Source organism: Salvia splendens, chromosome 19 (genome assembly GCF_004379255.2).
Source record: "Salvia splendens isolate huo1 chromosome 19, SspV2, whole genome shotgun sequence".
In the NCBI taxonomy this organism is placed as follows: Eukaryota; Viridiplantae; Streptophyta; class Magnoliopsida; order Lamiales; family Lamiaceae; genus Salvia; species Salvia splendens.
In genome coordinates this window covers 21,619,365-21,641,683 of record NC_056050.1, presented here as the reverse complement: position 1 = coordinate 21,641,683, position 22,319 = coordinate 21,619,365, and the positions used below count along the sequence as shown (strand labels likewise).

The 22,319-nt window shown below is 36.7% G+C and overlaps 4 protein-coding genes across 6 annotated transcripts; 3 read left to right on the top strand and 1 right to left on the bottom strand.

Moving 5' to 3' along the window:
- Positions 1-5,323: 5,323 nt before the first annotated feature.
- On the top strand, positions 5,324-8,840 carry LOC121779633 (E3 ubiquitin-protein ligase At1g63170-like). The gene is made up of 5 exons (XM_042176983.1): positions 5,324-5,471; positions 6,136-6,935; positions 7,640-7,765; positions 7,847-8,129; positions 8,261-8,840. The coding sequence occupies exons 2-5, from the start codon at positions 6,277-6,279 to the stop codon at positions 8,468-8,470; spliced, it is 1,278 nt and encodes a 425-aa protein (XP_042032917.1). The 5' UTR covers positions 5,324-5,471; positions 6,136-6,276; the 3' UTR covers positions 8,471-8,840.
- Positions 8,841-10,180: 1,340 nt separating this feature from the next.
- Positions 10,181-15,251, top strand: LOC121779631. Its single transcript, XM_042176979.1, has 5 exons — positions 10,181-10,291; positions 11,049-13,204; positions 13,316-13,436; positions 14,085-14,144; positions 14,225-15,251. The coding sequence occupies exons 2-5, from the start codon at positions 11,124-11,126 to the stop codon at positions 15,047-15,049; spliced, it is 3,087 nt and encodes a 1,028-aa protein (XP_042032913.1). The 5' UTR covers positions 10,181-10,291; positions 11,049-11,123; the 3' UTR covers positions 15,050-15,251.
- Positions 13,461-19,414, bottom strand: LOC121779632 (pentatricopeptide repeat-containing protein At1g63330-like). 3 transcript variants are annotated; one of them, XM_042176982.1, is made up of 5 exons: positions 19,077-19,414; positions 16,738-18,903; positions 16,256-16,323; positions 15,341-15,565; positions 14,913-15,002 (listed from the first exon to the last, which is right to left on the bottom strand). In XM_042176982.1, exon 2 carries the CDS (start codon positions 18,851-18,853, stop codon positions 16,868-16,870), a length of 1,986 nt encoding a protein of 661 aa, XP_042032916.1. In that variant the 5' UTR covers positions 18,854-18,903; positions 19,077-19,414; the 3' UTR covers positions 14,913-15,002; positions 15,341-15,565; positions 16,256-16,323; positions 16,738-16,867. The 3 variants fall into 3 exon arrangements, with proteins under 3 accessions (XP_042032915.1, XP_042032916.1, XP_042032914.1); XM_042176981.1 differs by lacking the exon at positions 14,913-15,002 and adding an exon at positions 13,461-13,582 and having other exon boundaries at positions 16,738-19,414; XM_042176980.1 differs by having other exon boundaries at positions 16,738-19,414.
- Positions 19,415-19,577: 163 nt separating this feature from the next.
- LOC121778483 (psbP domain-containing protein 5, chloroplastic-like) lies at positions 19,578-22,220 on the top strand. Its single transcript, XM_042175843.1, has 11 exons — positions 19,578-19,701; positions 19,793-19,974; positions 20,404-20,512; positions 20,794-20,843; positions 21,010-21,077; positions 21,174-21,272; positions 21,362-21,421; positions 21,508-21,567; positions 21,676-21,730; positions 21,850-21,899; positions 22,011-22,220. Exons 1-11 carry the CDS (start codon positions 19,634-19,636, stop codon positions 22,107-22,109), a joined length of 900 nt encoding a protein of 299 aa, XP_042031777.1. The 5' UTR covers positions 19,578-19,633; the 3' UTR covers positions 22,110-22,220.
- Positions 22,221-22,319: the final 99 nt, after the last annotated feature.

Genomic DNA, 22,319 nt, shown 5'->3' with positions numbered 1-22,319 from the left:
CTTAAACCTTACTTGCATAATAGCATGAATCAAGACAAGTAAATATTTTGTTAATTATGCACATTTCGATAAAAACTCTCTAGTTACTGGTCAAGATAGCATTAGATGAAAAATTTTAAATTTTTAATATCGTTAACAACAACTCCATTTTACTACCTCAAGTTCACAAATTCTCAAGGTTCGTTATTAAAAACTAAGCATTCTCCACAGGGCTTGACCCCTAACCTGGACTTAAAGCATTAAAAATAAAAATAAGCAGAATAACACAAAATTAAATAATAAAAGTTCAAAAAAAAGATAAAGCTTGTGAATACAATACACTACGTCACTTCCCAAACTTATTAAAAGCTAAGTACTATAATAAGTTTGAAGAGACAAAATCTGTTGGATATTTTAGTACAATTGGATTAACTTGATTGATCAATATGATCATAATGATACATCAAATAAGTTGGAAGTGCGGAGTGTACACTTACTTTGAATTCGTTATGATTAGACGGGGGTTCGGAGGCAGCGCCTCCGAGTAGCGGGGTCCAAGGGGCAGAGCCACTGGCTGGGGTCGAGAAAATGCAATTTTCCATTAATGGAAATTTTTTATTTCCATTAAAATTGCTGTATAGAAAATGCATCCGAAAATATAATTTCTGAAAATTTGAAGGACTAAAATGCAATTTTCTAAACCCGCCAAAACTGTTAAAAACAGTTATGAAATTGAAGAGATGCAATGTTTCATCTTCAACCTCTTCTTATTGATCATTTTATGGTTCAAAGAGACAGAACAAAAAAGGCATACGAATTCTTCAAAACCTGAATTGTATCCGATCAAATATTGGTAGAACTACCAAATTGATTTGATCTGAAAGTGTTTCACTTATTTCAGGATATCAGATTTGTTCACATTTTTGTAAATCTCCCAAACAAAATCTGGGTTTAATCTTAGAAATGGGTGTTGAGATACTGCATCGTCTCCATCATGTAGGCCGTGTTAGGGATGATGGTGGACAACTCTAAATGATCAATGTTTGTCGTGATCGGGCCCTATATAGTTCCAATACTGTTTTTTATTGATCCGCTTGTTAGAGTTTGTATACTAAAAATCATCTTTCGAGTGATTGAATACTGTAAAAATTCCTATTTTATTTTCCAAAGAATAAAACAGATTATTTTTGTCATAATGTTGTTATGTTTTACATTTAATGGATGTTTATTGCATGTTTAAATGTATAAGTAACTTAACAAAGTCTAAGTCTTTGTTTTAGTAGACCGGTTGTGGGTGTCGTCCACTTTAAGGTAACACGGTCAGTTCTGAACAAAGAAAAATAAGAATTTCACAACCCAGATAGGCTTAGACTACCTATCGTGAAAGGTTGCAATGTAAGTCCGCATATTTCTAAGCCTTACTGAAATAAGATGACATTGGTGTGGTAGAGCACTGAATTGGATCTAACAGCGAGACAAGTCTTTATGCTATCTACTGAAAGATGAGATCTTGATAATTATTTGTTTCTTAATCAATGTACGTTAGCATTGAGCATACGGTATTGATTATGCACTACTTTGACTTATCAAATGGTGCGGAATTTTCGCAACCCAATAATCCTGGTATATTGGGTAGTGGTGATTTATATCTAGCGGTGCTAGGATTGCTATTATGTTGAATCGTGAGCGAGGTGAGTCTCGTTTAATAACGTCATCAAGAGGAGCTCGAAATAAGGCTTTATTAGTCGTAACCTAGCTAGTTGGAATTTGATTACTCTATGAATAATAAATAATCGTTTCTTGGTGAGTCCACTCTTGGAATTAATAAGATGTTAAATTAATTAAGTCTATAGCTGACACTAATTAATTAATTGATGTTTCTATCTTAAGCGTGAGAAATAAATGACAAAACAATGGAAACCCGGATTACTTATAATTTTGGATTTTGGTGGGGAGTTCAATATTACTTCTGTAGTGGCTGCTCGTAATATTCCAATTAAGAGCTTATATTAAATTGAGGTTCAATTTAATTAGGAAAAAGCAAATTGGGGGAGCTCATATCCAAAACCTTCCATAGATCCCTTTCTGGGCCCAATATGCGAGTTAATATAAATAGGAGAATAAAGGAGACAGAAAATACACTTAATTTTCTTCATAAAATTCCGTCCCCCTCTCCTTTTCTGAAGAGGACGAAAATTTCCTCTCAACTGTCCTCCGTGAGATCAGTTTCTGTCTTCTTTATTTAAGTCCTAGTATTCTGGTGAGATCAGTCCACCCTGATATCAGTTTACAGTCCGGGAACCAGTCAAAAGATCTATGGTTTAGTACTTAAGATCTTCACGTGGAGACGGCGCTAGCCATCTTTGATTCTTTGGAGATCATTAAGGTAAAATGGCTATTCCATAGAAAAGCATGTTTAAGGTTTAAATTATTCTTAAAGCATGATTTATTTGAGTTATGAGCATGATACATGTGATAATTGCGCGAATAGAATCTATCTAAATAATTTGCTAAATAGATCGCTTTCATTGTCTGATTTATTTGTATGCACGCTTCCGCTGCCAACCCTTCACCGCTCCCAGTGAAGAGCTATTTGTTTGCCTAGGTTGATCTCTTTTCCATTGATCATGTTCCATACTAGATAGAGCTTTTTTTTAATCAAATATCCACAATAGATAGAGCTTTTTTTATTTTTATTTTTTAAAATTAACTCCTATATGTGATGTATTTGCCAAAACTAGATTGGTGATAACTCCATAGATATAGTTACTCTAAAACAATTTTTTATGACAATGAATTTTTACTTTCCGAACTTAAAGTTTTTATATTCTCCCCTTTATTGTTGTCAGTTTCCAAAATTCATTCCAATAATACTAATATTTTTCTTTATTGTTGTCCGTTTCCAAAATTCATTCCAATAATACTAATATTTTTCATATGAGAGTAGCGAACAATGGCGAAGCCATGTTACCAAGGGCCAATTGTAGGTACCCCAACAATTTCAAACTTCTCTATATATATAAGTACATATTTTAATAAATATAATGCAGTTATGTAGCACAAGTGACCTGTCTGTTTACCCACAGAGGCAACAAAGTTGATTCCGGAGGAGCAGAGTTTCAAGAACAAGTGACTGTCTATTGCGCCTCAGTCACCACGTCAAGTGTTTTAATCCTTTAGTTGCATTAATTAACTAGTTTCACTATTATTTGTTTATTTTCTTATTGTCTTTAAAAAAACTACACTTTAGGTATTAAGCAAAAATATTTTTTTTAGTTTATTAGCTGAATTTTTATATTATAAGATTTAATATTTAAATATAGTGAAATGATATTGTAAGATTTAATATTTTCTTCTAACCGCAGACTATGTATTCCTAGTTTTTATTGATTATCCTCTAAATATTTTTCTCTCATTATCCATTCCCCAAGTCCCTATAGCTTATGTGCCAATTGTTTCTAGAGACATACCCCATTATTGTTAATATTTTGAAACCTCCGACTGTTAAAATATGGGCTTATCTAATAATATCAATATTTTTCAATTATGTGGTGGGCCGATTTACATTATTTAGGGAATAAAACAATCAATCACATAAACACCACCGATATAAAGGGTGGGTAAATATTAAGAGTGATGCTAAATGGCCATAATGTGGCCGGCCATAAAGAGTTAATTTAGTCCATTTGCATGTATAAAAAAATTAGAATTACCGATATAAACTTATATGTGTGTGAATGGACTTGTGAGTTGATACTTATCTTTGAATTCTATTACGTAAAATACATTAATATCACGAATTACTGTATACGTTGAGCAACAATCAAGAAATGACAGCAGTAATAAGTTGAGCAAAAACTACGAAAGAGCAACACTAACATGTTGAGCAACATGTAATGAAGATGATATAAAAGTAAAATCAAGTAGTATTAAACCAAAAATTTAAAAAAAATCAATTTTTTTTATTATTTAATTAATTTATGGCTGGCCATAATGTGACCGCAAAGCTTTATTCAAATATTAATTATGTGAAAGGCTACTCGGAATCCATCTTAGATTCTTAGTCGTGCACGTTTTCATCCAATTAAATTAATACATTTTCTTTCTTACCATGTGAGAGCCGAATAGTGCCACGTATGTTCTTTTCATTTTGATTTTTTTTTTCAAAGTCTACATTCTTTGGACATGGCTCCTAATACTCCCTCAGTCCCAAATAAATTAAGGCGCAATACTTTTTCAGATGTCCCAACTAAGTTGAGTCATTTCTGCTTTTGATAAAAAACAAATTATCTAATTACTCTTACTTTATTTCATCACCTACTTACTCTCTATTTATCTTTTTTACTTTATTCACCTCTCCTACTTTTCAATATAATTTCTTAATCCATGTGCCCAAAAGTTAGGTCCCTTAGTTGGGACTGAGGGAGGACTCAAGGAGCATATTATACACGTCACACAACGATTTATTTTCTTAATAGAAGTTATTTCCCACCAAAAAAATGGCAAAAACAATATGCAACACACATGTTTAGAAAAACTAGTAATTTAATTGTACACATCATGAAAGTATCAATAAAAAAATTAAATTAATGCATATCTAGAAGATTAATATCGATTACAATGATATTTTTTGGATGTCGAAAATTGGAAGGTGCAGCAACAATAGGTAACAATGTATGACGAACAAAGTACAAAAGTAAATTATAACCTCAAAGGATTGAGATAAAACTGTCATACCATAAGTTTGACGGCAACTTTAAAGATCAAATTTAATTGAGTTATGCAATCTTAATGGATTGACTATGGGATCGATCAACATGAATACCCAAAACCTGCTTTAATAGAGTAGGGAATATTTCATGATTTAGTAGAGTAAGTGCATGACGATATTTTATCAAGAAGAAGGTAATTACCCACCTAACCCATAATTAGGGCACTTTTATGTTGACAGATTATTTGTCACAAATAAAGCAATCCTTTTCCCAAAACGAACTGCTTAAAAAAAGTATGCTCCCTCCGTTCGTTATAATTTGTCATTATTTATTTCGACACGAATTTTAAAAAATATATAATATAAAATGAGTTGAAAAAGTTAGTGGGATGCGAGTCTTACTTTTATATACTCTATTAGTTTTATACAAATAAAATATGAGCGAGAATGAATTAGTGGAATGTGAAGTCTACTAAAAATGAAAGGTAATAAATTTTTAGGCACGGACCAGAATAAAAATAAGTGATAAATTTTGAAATATATAAATAATAAAATAAGTAAAGAATTACGAAAGTTGAAATATATAAATAATAAGTAATGCAATATTTACTAAAGTCGAAATATATAATACAATAGAGTACTTTCGTAAAGCGGAAAAAGCCAACTGTAGAAGTAGATTGAATGATTCCATCAACAAGACAAGCTTCCGTCTACTAGAAAAATTTATTCTGATTATCTGCTTTCGCCTTTCATCAAACCCTAGTTTTGTTGTTTAATTCCGGTGAGTAACTAACTTGCTCTCTAGTTTGATTAGTTAGTAGCTGTTAATACATAGATTTTGCAGATGTTTAAATTCGTGAATGCTCAATTGATTAATGACCTCGATATACTTTTCCAATTCTTTACAGTTTCATATTTTGATTTTTGAGTTTACTACTTGTTGGACTGTGGTCTTGTATTGCGGATATGGTCAACGATCTAATAATTCAAAATTCTGCAACTAGAGGGTGGGGAATTAGCTGGTATTGGGGAGAATTTAAGTAATTCAGCATTTTCTTTGGTAATTTGCTGTTATTTTCAGCTCGTGTGATAGTTTTTGTGCTGAAATTTCTCAAGATCGGTTTGTATTTTACTTATACAAGTAAGTAGTTTTGTATGGGCTAATTATGTTGGTAGACTATGCCTCTAATTTGGTATCTATTGAAATCATAAGCTTTGTTCACTGAGCTATTTAGATAAATCTTTTCTACTGTGCTTGTTTGGCGAGATGTAAATACTGTGACAGGAACGGTAAACTAATGTTGAAGAAATCATATAGTATGTGCTAAGTGTCTTATTCTTTAGATTATGTTATGAAAGGGGAATCATGTACAGTTATATAAATGGAACGAGTTAGCTTCTAAATTCTAATGTTTGTGCTTTATGCTGTTATGTGCTGTTAACAGATAAGATAAGGTCAATCAACGCCCTTAAGCTCGGATAGATTGCTGCTGCAAAATTTTCAGCATTGTACGAAGGGATCTGAAGTTTTTTACTAGCCTGTTGTCCCATGTTTTCAGAGTGTCATCGAGGGTTGGCAGACTTGAATGGCTTTTCCCCTACTGGGACATCATCGTAAAAGTTTAAGTAGTGAAACTGATTTGCTGATGGAGGGAGCTGACAGTCGCAGTGATACTGAACACGTTATTGACATAACAGGCAGTGGTGCTGCTTCTTCATCTAATTCATCCCATGAAAGGCTGTCAACTGGTATGGAGCAGCAAAGGAGTGAAGACCTACCATCTACTAGTTCAAGGGTTCCCCTTTATCAGCCTCAACCTTTTACTACCGGTGGGACAAACTCAAGGAATTCATCACTAAGTCGAAGAGGAAGTACTCGCAGCCGACAAAGAAGTCCATTAAATTCTGGTTTATGGATATCTGTTGAGCTTTTATTGACAGTCAGCCAAATCATAGCAGCTATTGTTGTCTTGTCATTGTCAAGAAGTGAGAAACCACGTGCACCTTTGAGAGCATGGGTTGTTGGATATGCATCTGGCTGTTTGGCAATACTTCCCCTTCTATATTGCCGTTTTAAACATCGTAACCAAAGTCCTGATCAGGACTCATCGCAGAATGGACAAGATGCTTCCCTGAGCAATAACTCTGCTGGTCCTTTCACGAGAAGATCAATAAACAGAGAAGATAGCTGGACAACTGGTACAGCAACTAGAAGCACTCAAAGTAATGGGCTGCCAAATTCAAGGTAATGTTGTTGTATACGAGCATTTAAAAATTCAATGCTATGCGTCTTACCTTGAATTTGTCATTATCATGAAAACTAAGTTTCCAAAATTGTAATTTGGAAAAGTTTGTATAACACTTGTATGGTTTCCAAAATTTAAAAAAAAGTTGGGTAACATGTTATAGAGAAGCATATGTTCAATCTGCAAGATTTTTATATCATTTCTAAAGGTTGGTTGATACAGATGTTTCTCTTGTTTCTTCTCTAACTAGTCGCCCAATTACTTATTGTTATACCAGATTTTTGTAATACATCGAAGATCAGGGGCGGGCCTGGAAGAGGGGGTGTTGCTAAATAGACATTCTGGAGTTCTTGTTTTTTTATTTCTTCTTCTTTTGTTGGTTGGGATGGGGAGGAGGTGCTGACTTTTATATTGAAGCTGCTTTGAACTTGTTTGTTATAAAAACTTCTATGTAATCAAATGTTTAGTGTTGGCCTTACACTGTAAGCTTGATGTAGCTATTCGGGCTAACCAGTCATACATGCTTATTCCACAACATAGCTGTAGCGCTGAGTATCTTTTCTCTGTCATGTAGTCTAAGAAGAAGCCATGTTTCTTCTTGAAAGCTGTGTCACTTTTATAAACTAGGCCTCTTGCAAAACTATCTCTCAATATCTCAAGTACTTGTACTTAGGCAGTCTAATAGCTGTGCTTACTTTTTCAGGCTTAAGGTGTTTGTCGAATATTTCAAGATGGCTTTGGACTGCTTCTTTGCTGTGTGGTTTGTCGTTGGAAATGTATGGATCTTCGGTGGCCACTCTTCTTCCTCCGAAGCTCCCAATTTGTACAGGTATGAGAGCATATATTCGAGTAGAGCTAGTATGCATGGAAAACTTTTCTAATGTCATGTTCTTAATTTTTCCACTTACAGGTTGTGCATAGTGTTTCTAACCTTCAGCTGTATCGGATATGCTATGCCTTTTATTCTGTGTGCTACAATCTGCTGTTGCCTCCCTTGTATAATATCAGTACTGGGCATCAGAGAAGATTTTTCTCAGAATCGAGGAGCTACTCAAGATTCGATTAACTCTCTACCAACGTATAAATTTAAAATGAAGAAAAGCAAGAGCAAGGAACATAGCAGTAATGCACCCGAGGGTGGGATAGTGGCTGCTGGTACAGAGAAAGAGCGTGCAATATCAGGAGAGGACGCAGTAAGCTTCACTTATCTCTATCTTAAACAAAACAATTCGGTTTCCTAAACTGTTGCTCTTTTTCAGCTGTTTGATAGTTGACACAATTGCTGCAAATGTATATAACCGTTGAACTATGCTCTCCTCGACAGGTTTGCTGCATTTGCTTAGCGAAATATGTCAACAACGACGAACTCAAGGAGCTGCCTTGCTCTCATTTCTTCCACAAGGACTGTGTGGATAAATGGCTGAAAATCAATGCCACATGCCCTCTCTGCAAAGCTGATGTTGGTGATACCATTTTCAGCTCACTCACTGAAGCAACGGCCAACCTACGCAACAGCACAATGCTGTATCGCTGAGGACAAAAGAAACGCGTTCCAGATTGTTCTTTCGTCAGTTGGGCATAGTCGACCATGTGAGGCCGGAACTCACACTCCTATTGGGTGGTACTCGGGCGAAATTGCAATAATATTTCATGGTACGGGGCTCAAATTGCAATCCCATGTGGTGGATTGGGGTGTTGGATTAGATTCTACTGTTGTTGTTTGATCTATGAGTGTTCTATGCCTATTGACTGATGTGAATTTTCAAGAATATTGTTATGTACCCAGGATGAGAAAAATGGATTGATGTACTTTTAATGTAATATGATTCATGTGTCACATAGTACTAAATTGTAGTATGAATCATCCTGGGCTGATATAGTACAAGGTTTTATTGTTTGGCCAAGATATTGATCAAGATAATTTTTTATTTTGTTATTAGATAGATAAAATTAAAATCAGGAGAAATTTCTAATATACTACAAAATAAGGTATCTCTTTGGCATGTGTTTGAACAAATAAAAGTGAGTGGAAAAAATAGTAGAATGTGAATCTTATTTTTATTTATAATAAAATGTGAGTAAAATAAGTTAGTCGAATGTTAGACACATTCATTATTTATTGTAAAAGTGAACCCAGAATTCTAATTGTGGACGGATCAAAATGATTAATTGGGATTCTTAATCATAGACAAAAAGTATTTTTAAAATTTATAATAAGCGAAAAGGTATTTAACAAATTCACCCTTAAATTGACTAGAAAAATGTTATCATTATAAAAAAATAGGATTGATTCAAAATGATACAATTATAAAAATGGAAAACCAATTATACATTTATTATTTTGCAGCAATATACTCTTTGTCTCACAAAAATAACCATTATTGCTATTTTGTTTTTTCCCATAAAAATAGCAATTTTTATTTAAGATTTTTTTATCACGTGGATTTCATTATGAACTAACAATATACTATAATCACTTTTTTTATTTCTTTTTTTTTCAAATTAAAATTCGTGTTATTTTAAAAGTGGTAGTAGTATGCTTTTGGAATGAAAGGAATATAATTTTGTAGTACTTCATAACAATACCATGTAATACTCTCTCCATTCTCTTATAATTGAGTCGTTTTTTCCATTTTGAAAAGTTCTTTTATAATTGAGTCATTTTCATATATAGTAGGAGTATTAATTACTCCCTCCGTATTAAAAAAATAGAAACATTTGAAACGAAACGAGTTTTAATGCATAATTGGTAAAGTAAGTAAGAAGAATTGGTAAAGTAAGATAGAGGAAAAGAAAAATGAGTAAAGGAAAGATGAAGATAAAAAGTAATGAAAGTAGATTTAGTGGATTGTGGGATCCATGTCCTAAAATAGAAAGATTCTAAAGTTTCTATTTTTAAAGAATGATTCAAAATGAAAATAGTTGCTATTTTTAACAAACGGAGGGAGTAGCATTTTTTCTGACTCTTACTTTACTCACTTTCTATTTTATTCTCTTTTTTATTTTATTTTTATTAATCTACTTAACACACTAAATATTTATTTCTTAAATTTCGTAATAAAAAATTTCGCGTCAATTATAAGAAAACGGAGGGTGTTGTAAATTTCTATTGTGCTAAAAAAATACAAAGAATGAAAAAAAAAAAGTTCTAGTATGATGTATGAGTAGACCAGCTCAGACGGTTAACGTGTCACCATGTAACACGAGTTCGACTACCAATTAGCGCTTTCTCGACCACCATAAATTAGCTTATCTTTCTAGGGTTTCTTCTCTCTAGTTCCCAAGAAATGCTTATATCCACCACTCTGCTGTTTCGCTCTCTTCATTCCTAAATTCACATTTTCTGCATCATAAGGTCAACCTCTAAACTTTTCTCCCATTTTTATGCATCTACTGCTTCTGCCTCATTCCTATCTGTTTATGCATACCATGACAAAATTAATTCGAATTTGGGGGTTTTTTTCGTTGGTTGTTAATGTAGGGATATGGTTTTAAAGACAAATGAATATTTTATTTCGATTTTTGATTTAATCGAATTCGTGCTTGAATTGATTAAGAAAAACCGATAAGAACTAATTCCAGTGTCATAAGATAAGATATGAGTCGATGTTCTCGATCATGAATATGCAATTATGGCTCATAAGGCGGTTCAGATTCATTGAGAAGTGGTTCAGATTTAAATCTTTTATTCTGAACGATTTTTGAGCTTGAATTTACGATTTTGTTTGTTAATCTGTGCAAATTCGACAAATTTATTATACGTGGTTGATAGGGGTGTGTTTCGTGTTTCTGATTGTTCAGCTCATGCATTGCATTTTTGTAATAGTCGATTTCTTATTTTCATTTATTGTTTGCCTATTTGTATTTAGAAATAGCTTCTATGTTTTCTTTCTTTCATTGATTGATTATCCTTTTTCATGTTCAGATTTTTATCCTACGAGAAGTCCTTTTTTTACTAGATTTTGCTTTTATGCTTGAGGCGTATTGAATTCAATGTGCATGTGATGGATTATGGATTCTGGTATTAAATCCATTTAGGTGTTAAAGAAAACATGCCTATCTGTTTGTTATCAGCATGATTTGACATTACTATAATGCATCCACATGTGCAGTTCGATTTGGAGGATCAGCAAAGCAATCACATCTACATTTGGGCCTTTTGCTTATGCTCTACATCTTTGGTGATCATGTCCAACAATTTGGTTTCCCAGTACCCGATCTCAGATAGGCAGTTGGCGCAGATGGAGCATGGTTCTAGCTCTCTTGAATTTCCAGCGCCAGAGATGCCTATGAAAATGGCAGGGCAGGTATCAAGCAATCCTGAGCCACAGCATTTCTCTGTACCAGTAGATCGAAGTGGTCTATTAGAGTCTCTCTCTGGTGATTCTGGGTTCAATACCTCATTGTTGCCGAATAATATGCGGGGGCATAATGAATATTCTGGTGTTGGTATGGGATCAAACCAAGTTTGGATGTCGAACCAGCTAGGTCCGGAGCATGCAATTTCTCCCAACAGCATAGCTGCACAGAAGGCTTCATTCCCATTGAAGCGGAAGGCTGAGATGGAACCGTCGTCAAACAGTGATACTTCTCTGCAATTGACAGAGCCTTACAATCGGCCAGCACATGTGGGATCTGATGCTAATTCTCCTGGATATCTGCAGCATTCAGCACATCAAAAGAGAACTGCCCAATCCCAGTCTCGATTGGGCTCTCCAGTTACGCCTGTTCAACCTATCAAGAAAATGATGCGGAATGACTCCATGTCTGGTAAGTCTGGCTTACAGCGTGGGCAAACTGGAAAGCGACAAACTGCCCAAACTGGATCTGCATCAAAGGTTCGTTCAGATTCATCCGAAGGAATAAGGTCTAAACTGAGGGAATCTTTGTCTGCGGCATTGGCTTTGGCATGTCAGAACCAGGAAAATGCCTTGATAACTCAGAAAAACCAGCAGGATACACATAATGCCACGGACCCACGGGATTCTCATGTCTCTAGTTCTAGTGAGGGAGGTCAGGTTCCTGTTTCTGGTTCTGCAGACTTTTTCCGTTCAAATGAATTGGCCTCATTTAACAAAACAGGTGGTTCTCAGGTATTTACTGCTGAGCTACCTCATGGTGAAAGTAGAGGGAATGAAGCTCAGGCTTTCCAGGGGTTCCAGTATAGTTTGCCTGATGAGGATGTTCCATTTGGTGATAACTTCTTTGTTAAAGATGATCTTCTGCAGGGCAATGGGCTTTCTTGGGCATTTGATTTTGATATGCATATGGGAGAGGGTAAGGAAAGTCAACATACTGAAAAGTCGCTGAAAGAGGAAGCAATTATGCCGAAACAAGAAGTTGAAACTTTGACACCAGAAGACTTGGCTTTCAAAATTGAAGCTGAGTTGTTTAAATTATTTGGTGATGCGAACAAAAAATATAGAGAGAAAGGCAGGTCTCTTTTGTTCAACCTCAAAGATCGTAACAATCCGGAACTGAGAGAAAGAGTCATGTCTGGCAAAATATCTCCGGAAAGGTTATGTTCAATGTCAGCTGAAGAGCTTGCCTCCAAGGAGTTAACAGAGTGGCGTATGGCAAAAGCAGAAGAGTTGGCACAGATGAAAGTCTTACCTGATACTGAGGTTGATATAAGACGTTTGGTCAGGAAAACACACAAGGGTGAGTTTCAGGTGGAAGTGGAGCATGATGATCCCATTGTTGCAGAGGTATCTGCTGGGACTTCTTTGTTGACACGACCTTTAAAGAAAAAAACTGTTGAATCTCAATCTCCTTCTGGAGCTAGCGTTGAAGATAAAGAGAAGGTTGCAGGCCAAGGGAGCAGTTTAGAAGGCCCGGATCTCCCAGGCAGCCTGATTATTCAGACAGATGGAACTGATCCAATGCAAGGAATGATGGTGGATGAACTCAAGGATACTGACCTGCCTCCTATTGTTTCGTTGGATGAGTTTATGGAGTCCCTTAATAATGAACCTCCATTTGAGAATCTATCTGCAGATGGGGGGAAGAAGTCTCCTGTATCATATGGAGAAAGCCCAAAACGTCCTAGCAACCTAAGGGCATCTAATCGTGTTTCAGAAATACGAAAAGATGCTACCCCCAAAAAGGCTCCTTTTGTCAAGAAACCTAACACGAAGGATTTGAGTGGTAGTCCTGCAAAAGAAACAGCTCGTCCTAGTGATGTACCGAAGAAAGCTGATTTAGTCTGGAATGGTATCCTTCAGCTCAACATATCATCCTCAATCACTGTTGGTGGCCTATTTTACAGGTTTGTGCATTTGTGGTCCAAAACTAGAAGCATTTTATTTGTCTCCATTATAACCTAATAGCTCCTTCCCGATTACATTAAACCACATTTGAAATTCCTTTGTATAAACAGTGGTGAGAAGACATCAACAAAGGAGTGGTCTGGTTCTCTTGAGATCAAGGGCAGAGTTAGAGTCGATGCATTTGAAAAATTTCTCCAAGAACTCCCCATGTCCCGAACACGTGCAGTCATGGTATATCGAGGCCTTCTCCTTTTCCTTGTAACTAATTCTTGCCCCCTCAAATGCTGCTGCTGGGTATTGGCTTTTTGTCTCCAGAGAAGGCAATGTGGCTTCCCAGTGATGATACCTCATTACCTTAATCTTTATTTAGTCTTAGTCTGTATGTACAAAAGCAGCAGCGGTGAAAAAGTCTCCAAAATATATCAATGTTTTTTACATGTTTTCCCGGTGGGGAATTCGATCATGATTTTTGTCAAGAGAAGAAAAAAAGAATTAAACCTTCTAAGAGTAGCTTCTACAATTGCCAGTAATAATCACCTTTCACATATAAACTAAAATCTTCTGTTATAATGGATGTGTACTTTGTTTAAAGTTTATTTTATTGGTCTGTTCGACATTTAAATGAGTTAGTTGAAGAACTTAGTATTCGTATTCAGAGAAATTTAATTCTGTAAATTAACTGTAACAGTCGACAATTTATATGTTTTCATAAATTGTGAATACGTCGAATAGCCATAAGTGTAATCAACGTGTGTTATAAACAGGTCAAAATTATTGCAGAGAAAAATGTGATAATGTAGTGTTGGTAGCTTTATTTACTAGTACATTTGAATTATGCTTTTGCTAACCCCCCCCCTCTCTCTCTCTCTCTCTCTGCAGGTTCTCCACTTCATTTTGAGGGACAAATCATCCGAGGAGCAGCGTTCTAACCTCACTGAGGTTAACTCCCTCTCTCTATCTCTCTTTATCTCTCTAGTGTGTTGTTGGAACTTAATGCAGCTGACCTTTTTCCGGTGTAGGCTATTAGCTCGTACATAGGTGACGAGAGGCTGGGATACGCTGAGCCAGTCGCAGGCGTCGAGCTCTACCTCTGCCCGCCGGCTTCTAGAATGTTTGAAATGTTGAACAAGCATATACTCCGGGAACGCCCAGGAACTGAGGAATCCTTCGAAAACGGACTAATTGGTGTAGTTGTATGGAGAAGAGCTCATATAAGCAACGCAATATCACCTAATTCATCTTCCCACCAAAAACACGCCTTCAAAAAGCAACCTTTAGCTGCTCCCCCTAAGAGATTTCATGACTCGCCGAATCTTAATCCTAATACCCCAACTAGGAAATCCCAGCTGCCCCCGCCAGATGACGACAATGATGACATCCCGCCTGGGTTCGGCCCTGGCGCAGCGGAGAAGGACGACGATGATTTACCCGAATTCAACTTCTCTGCCAGGGAATTGAACCCGTCAGCGTCTCGTAATTCACTACACGGTTTTAAAAAGCTGACAAGACCAGTAGAGGATGTGAGAGAGCTTATTAAGAAATATGGGCAAGGTGGGCCTAGTGTGGTGAACAGTAAGAGTGTGGTAGTAGATGATAGGAGATTCGGGATTGAACCTTGGAATGATGACGACGATGATGATATACCGGAGTGGCGGCCCCAGGCCCCACAGCTGCCGCACCACCAGGCTTACGCGGTGCCCCACGGCCATCAGCTGCCGCTGCACTTACATCCTAGTGATGGTCGTACGCCGCCTCCTGCTGTGACCCAGCTGCAGCGGCCACCCGGTGGAGCTTGGGCTGCGCCACCGGGTTACCAACATGGTCCGAGATGGAGGCAGTACTAGTTAGCTTTTCACTTGTATATAAATTTTGATGTTTTTTCTTTCCCTAACCTCACTTCTGTTTCTTGTTCTAAAGGTTTTCGGTTATTTAAGTTAGGCCGTTCCATAGTTTGTTCTTCGATTTCGTGTTTTGTAGAATTATTTAAACGCTTATAAAATTGACACAAAAATACGAAAGACAATGAGAGATGCAAACTTATATTCATATGCAAACTATTCAGCCAAACTCTATTCTCAGTCCAAAATTTGACATTCCAGGCAAGGGAATTGAAAATCTTTAGTAGAAAGTCTTACTGCTTTGTAGATGACAACTTGGGGGTTCCTTCCTCTTGAGGCGTCTTTGTCAAAATGTCTGACGTCTTCATCCTGCTATAAAACAAGGGTTGGAGGAGCCATTTATACATTTGAGCTGACTTCTTTCTTCCTCCCTTTCGTCTGAAACGCTATGATGGCATGCCCCCAGCTTGGGATCTTTCGGGGATACTGCTCCATGTGCAGATTGTTTCACCGAGTCGAGCGCTGCTTATTACCCAAATATTGATAAGAAAGGAACAGAAACTAGCCCAAGTGAAAACATGCTTGCAGTGAATCATTTCAACCTTATGCATTGATAAAATGAAATTTAATGCAAATGAATTTACTGATGTAAACTCTCTATTATATCTTGGTTGCCTTTGACACAAAAAGTTCAATTAACAATGGAGACATATCTGCAGCATTAGATATGTATGAAGATGGATTAGTTAAGCAGCGCTTGCAACTATCAGACAAAGAAGTGAACAAAGCTTTATAGATACTGAATATGGACAGTAAATTTACAAACCTTCATGAGGACATATCCATAAATTCCGATTTATGTGGAACAGTTCTAAAAATTAAATATGTAACATAAATCTTCAGATTCTATAAGCATCCTTTTCATGAACAGGATTGGAGCTGTCACACTTTTGTCTATTTCTTTCTTTTTCATTTATTATTTCTGAGCTTTTCTCATCTGATAACATGCTTAACCCCATTACAAAAAGATATATCACATTTAGCTTTATGTATCTTGACTCTCAACACGCACAAATAGAAGATAACGATACAAGCCCATTTCTGTAAATGTACAAGATTTCATGCAGCTATCTGAACAAATATATCACGAGTAAGATAGATGAAAGCAGCAAGGCATGAAAGACATAACTGCAATGCAACTATGTGAGGTACCTTGTAATCTTTGAATATGCATTCTTCAGCAGCTCGTGACACAGGATGTGTAGTTCTGGGATTTTTAACTGCAAAGAAAAAGGAATGGTCGGTACACCAATTCATCAAAACACTAAATATTTTCATAATCTAACTTTTTGTTTTATATAAACAGACACTCTAAGACATAAAGTTACACATGCAAACTATTGGATCGGACTTATGGACCAGAATGGACAAGTTCGAGCTCTTTTGATAAGTAACACAGGAACCTGCAGCCCCTTCGTTCGAGTTCTGATTTCTTGTTGACTTGCTCATTTTTTCTATTATTATTTGGATTTCCCATTTCTCAACCAGATGGCTTAGGGCCTTTCAGGAGATTAACAACAAGACTTTAAAAGGAAAGAAGCACCACCCAATGGAAATGGAGACGGGAAATAAATAGTTCCAGTCAATGACATATCAAGATAACTGAAAAGTTGGAGACATATATGACTCTGGACCTGGAGCACAAGTTATTGCAGTCAAGTTATGCGAATAAGCGATGCACACATCTCCAGCCCAAACTCTTCCTCAGAGAGAGCATCTTCAGTCGCATGATGAGGAGATGGAACCCATTTTCACCAGCCATTCTCAGGATAATTTACCAAACATAACAAACACTATCATTTGTAAAGCTTGAGGGGAACCCTTCATCCAACCTTTTAACTTCACTTCTTTCAATAGTTTATAAGATCCTTCATTAGGTTCACATCCATCCACGTACATGTCCTTAAGCAGATCAATAATTTCCCAGAACATTCCTTTCATGAACATTGCTTTCATTATTGTGTTGTAAATGAAGATATTAGGAGGGATGCCATTCTCTCGCAATTGGTCTCGCAGATGAAGGGCAAGTACAATTTTGCCTCTTCTACATAAAGCATGCACGAAGCAACTGTAGGTGCCAAGATCCGGCCTCAATTTACAGCTAGACATTTCCCTTGAGAGCTCATCTACCATCAAATCATTTCCTTCGTGTATGAAAGCTCGGATTAGAATATTGTATGTAGTCGTATCGGCCGGAACTCCAATCTGTTTAAAATAGTTGAAAAATGTTTCTGCTAATCCAAGTAGATGATTCTTGCAGAGTCCAATAAGAAGGGTGTTAACCGTGACTGTATTAGGCCTGGGACCATTGATCACCATGGACTCCACGAGCTTTAAGCAGTCTGCTATTTTGCCAACTGTACAATAATACTGAATCAGAGATGTTAAGCTCACAATGTCGAGTTTTATTCCTTCATGTTCCATCTGCCACAAAATTCTCTGAACAATGGCTGAATTTCCTAGTTTACATGCAGCAGACAAAACTGTATTCAAAGAAATCAAATCAGGGCCATTGCTAGGCCATAAGATACAATCAAATAACTTGAAAGCTTCACAAAAATTTCTCTCTTTGCACAATCCCTTAAGAATTATGTTGTATGATCTATTAGTAGGTCTAAAACCATTTTCAATCAGACTCTGCATCAAGGACAAAGCTTCTCCAGAATTACTATCACAACACATGGAATGCAGATATATGTTGTAAACGGCAGTATCTACAGAGCAGTGCCTTAGTATAATATTGAGCAACAACTTATTGACGAACTCCACATTGCCCCTTTTCAACATGCCTCCAGCTAATGCGGCATGAGTATACATGTCAGGTGACAAGCCCTTTTGATCAATAAGTTGAATAAGACCATATACGTCATCTACTCTACCTTGATTGCAAAATTCACGGAGAACTATGTTGTATACAACTAAGTCAGGGTTATATCCTCTCTCTTCCATCTTTTCCAAAAGGTTCAGTGCCACATCAACTTTCCCGTCATCACAGAGAAACTTAATAAGTACTGTATAAGTGACCAGACTAGGCTTACAACCAACATTTTCCATTTCCTCTAAACAGAAAAAAGCTTCACGCCACAGCCTATCCTTACTAAAACCATAAACCAATGCAGTATAAGAGTAAACAGATCGCATGAATCCCTTCTTTTCTAAGAAACCAAAAAATTCTAATGCGACACAAGTTTGACTGGATTTACATAAAGCCCAGAGTATGGGATTATAAATAATCCCCCCACAAAAGTAGCCCTTTCCCGAAATCTTCACAAACAATGAAATTGCCACCTGAACCATCCCTACATGGCAAAGACCTTGGATCAAGACACTTATATCATACTGACTTGGAATAGAGTTGACACTCAACATAATCTCAAGCAACAAAACAGCATCAACTACACTTTCTGTTTTCAGTAGCTTCTTGAACAACTTCGACAGAACTGTAAATGAAGGGGAAAACCCAGACGCCATCATCTCACCTGTGATATACATTGCATCTTTCGATCTTCCAACAGAAATGAACCCATTCAAGAGTGTTTGATAAGTTAACAGATTCGGGCTTGGCCCAAATCTTTTCATTCCACTATACACCTCAAACAACTCATCAAACGCCACACTACCCGACTTTAAGAAATACCTGATCATAGCATTATAGTCATAAGTGGTGGGTTTACCCAGAACGTTATCCCTCATAAGGTTCAGGGTCTCAAGGGCTTTGGTAATGCACCCCGAGGCAGCATGCCGCTGCATTCTTCGCTGCAACTCTCCATATTCGCACGATTCCAGCAGCACATTGTCATCTGAGGAGAAACCAGTATCTTGAGCAGCACAGCAAGAAGTACTCATAAAGTGGGATAGCGAAAAAAACCATCTTTTTCTCTTGGGTAAAAGATAAATGGTGCAAAAGAACATTCTACAGAAAGTTCAGAAATTTTGCATAAACCCCAAAAATTAAACTGATGACTTATCATACTGCAGCATATCAGCTACATTTTCAGATTCAGTTCAACGCCATTCTCATAAAATCAATCAACTTTGATTGCACCAGATAGCTTCATTCCTTCCAGCTTCAATCAACAAACAGATGGAATTCGAGAGAGCTGAACCCTCTGCTGAATGAAAAGACGTAAATTGAATTGTGCCCTTCGAAAATTTGGGAAGATGAATTCACGCAGAATTTGATTGAATTGGTGGATAAACTCTATTATAAGCTTCCCGCCACGTTATAAATGAGTAATTGAGAGCACTACCTAAACCCTAACCCTTTTTGCCAAGAAATCTGGATGACAACGTTCTTGTATTTTGGTATTGTGATTTTTATTTAATTATTGAATAAAAAATATACTACCGTTTAAAATAATTTTGCTCCCTTTATAAATATTTCTCTGTAAAGGATATCCAGGAAATGTCAATTCTGCCCCAAGTATGCCACAAATAAAAGACCATAAATTATTCCAAGATTAACAAAGATACAGTTTTTCAGTTATCTTTAACAATCCACATTACAATAGTGGATGAGAGAAGAAAAGAATGGCAGCTGCAGCTCTTCCTACACTGAAATACCATCATTCTCTCTCTCCAAATTTTGTCATTTTTGGGTACCCCCTCTCTGAGCTAAGAACTGCATCAGTCTGTAGCTTTTGCTGTTTCACCTCTACATGTGTTACAGCATTTGTTCTTTTTTTGCAGAAATAATGCTCAAAGCGTACCCATTTCATGGAAGCGGAAAGCCCAATTAAGTGGGAAGTTGCGTAAAATTGTTGGGTGTTCAAGTAATCCTTCAAGATCCTGTTTGCAAGATGGGATTTTGAGGAGGGATTTGATGTTCTTGGGCTTGTCCTCCTCTCTCTCTCTCTCTTTCCCAGTCTTAGGTAAATGCTGAGGAATATTGCTTTTCCCCTCTTATTTGATTTGGACTTCATAGCAACATGACTGAGTGAATTGTGCAGCTTCTTTCTGACATTGTTGGGTTTTGAATGAATTTTGTTTTCGAGCTAAGAATTTTGTGTGTGAATTTAAGAGTGGCTATATTATCAGAGAGAAAAAACAGCGTAGGTGTTTGAAGAAAATCTAAGAACATTGCAAGTATACACTATTATAAAGCTTGGCCCCTTTTAACAGAAATAGCCTCTCATTAAGAAAAAGTGTTCATAAAGTTTTGAGTGTCTTAAGTTAGCACATGCTAATTGGACTGGCAAGATTGATGTGTGGAATTTACTAACAATTCGACACTGTTTTGTCATCCAATGCCTCCAAGAGCTTGCTGACTTTTCTTGGATGTTGAATTGGTGACCGTACAGGCGCTGGTGTGGAAGAGGAACTGAAAATGGATCTATTTGTTGATGAGACAAATGCTTATTCATATTTGTATCCGAAAGCACTGCCTTCCGACAAATTTGTCTTCAAATGGTAAATAGTTGTTTATATCAACCATTATGATGGATTACTATGATGATGTAAAGATGTTACACATCATACTAAAAGCTGTTGCAATGTGCATATTTGCTGTTTTTCTTACTCCCATATTGCTCTTGTGTGTGTGTTGTATTCATGTGATGTTAATGACATATACTTTACACGAAGAAGACTTGTTTTCCTTCAGTTCACCACGTTTATTACAAAATGTTCTCTATTTCATTTTTCTTCCATCGCTAAATTGTAGGAACCTCACTCTTTTCATCTATTTGAAGGGTGGAATCTAGAAAGCCGGAGCGTTATTCGTCAGCTGCACCATTGTCCCGTAAGTCACAATAATTATATCTTCCCTGGTCGAGTTAGAAAGCTCATAGTTTTCAATATTCTGTCTTTTAAAGTAGGTAACCATATGCTAACTGTATGAATCCCTTTGATGAAATCATGATGTATTAACTGCGTTCTTACCCACACATTTCTTGGCCACCAAACAGCTGATGCACGCCTTCGCATTGTGTCTGAGAGGGTTGATTTCATTGATAACCTCATAATTTCAGTTTCGGTAATATGATCATGTAATCTTTATCTCCATAGTGAAAGAAAAAATGCATTTTCCTGACTTTTACAGTTTTACTTCTACCTTTACTCCTATATTCAGATAGGTCCCCCTAATCCATTGTTCTTGAAATCTAATGACAAAAGCACATGGACTGCAAAAGACGTCGCTGAATCTGTTTTAGCTGACAAGTCTGCACTGGTATTTTGAAATTCATGCAAGCTTCTCTTAGTGAAATACCCTTTAAAACGTGTCGGATTTTGGAATGACGCTCTACTGTTTCACCACAGCGGGTAACCACAAGCCAACGGATGGATGAAAGTTCAATCCTTGATGCACATTCTTCCACAGTAAGTCTGTTTCTGCCAAATTTTTTCGTGTTTGTGACAATGCAATCAGTTTTTCTTACACAGGGCTTGTTGTGTTTTTCATTAAGGTTGATAGCGAGCCATATTGGTCTTATGAGTATTTGGTGCGGAAATCACCAACTGAAATGGTAAAGTCTCCTAATTTATTAGAAGATGAGTGCAGATTAACAACTAAGCTATTCACCATCAATCTTCCTTCTTTTCTTTTCTTTTATTAAAATTTCTCAATGATGCAGGCCCCGTCATCAAACCTTTACCGACATTTTGTTGCTGCAACAGCTGAACGCGAAGGTAGGATGTCATACTAGTATCATATTGGTCGTCTGGCATTTATGAAGTGTGTGTCTGTGTTGTTTGATTACCATGAATTAGAGCTGAATAGATTTTTTGCGTTTATGTATGTATCACAGGTTATTTGTACTCTCTCAATGCTTCAACTCTAAGCATGCAATGGGAGAAGGTGAACTCTCAAATCTTTTAACTCCATTTCTCTCATAAGCGCAGCACTGTTTATAGTATACAGAGGGGATACCGATCTTTTGTATGACCCCTTTTTTTCCGTTGGGCGCAGATGGGACCATTCTTGGAGAAAACTGTGGCGTCGTTTCGCCTTCTTCCTCCTACTGAAAACTATGTTCCTCCATACAAGGATCCCTGGAGATTTTGGTGAAAGCTGCTAGTGTTATGCAATCAAAAATTGTTTGCTGAGTTGATATGGAAGAGTGTGCATTATTTGTAATCTCATATTTTGGTCAATAGTTAATTCAACATTTATTTTCTAGCTTTAGCTTTCTAAATCAACCGATTCTGTCATCAATCAACTAATGTTTGCTGCTGCTGCGTGTGTGTGTGTGTGAGAGAGAGAGAGAGAGAGAGGAGA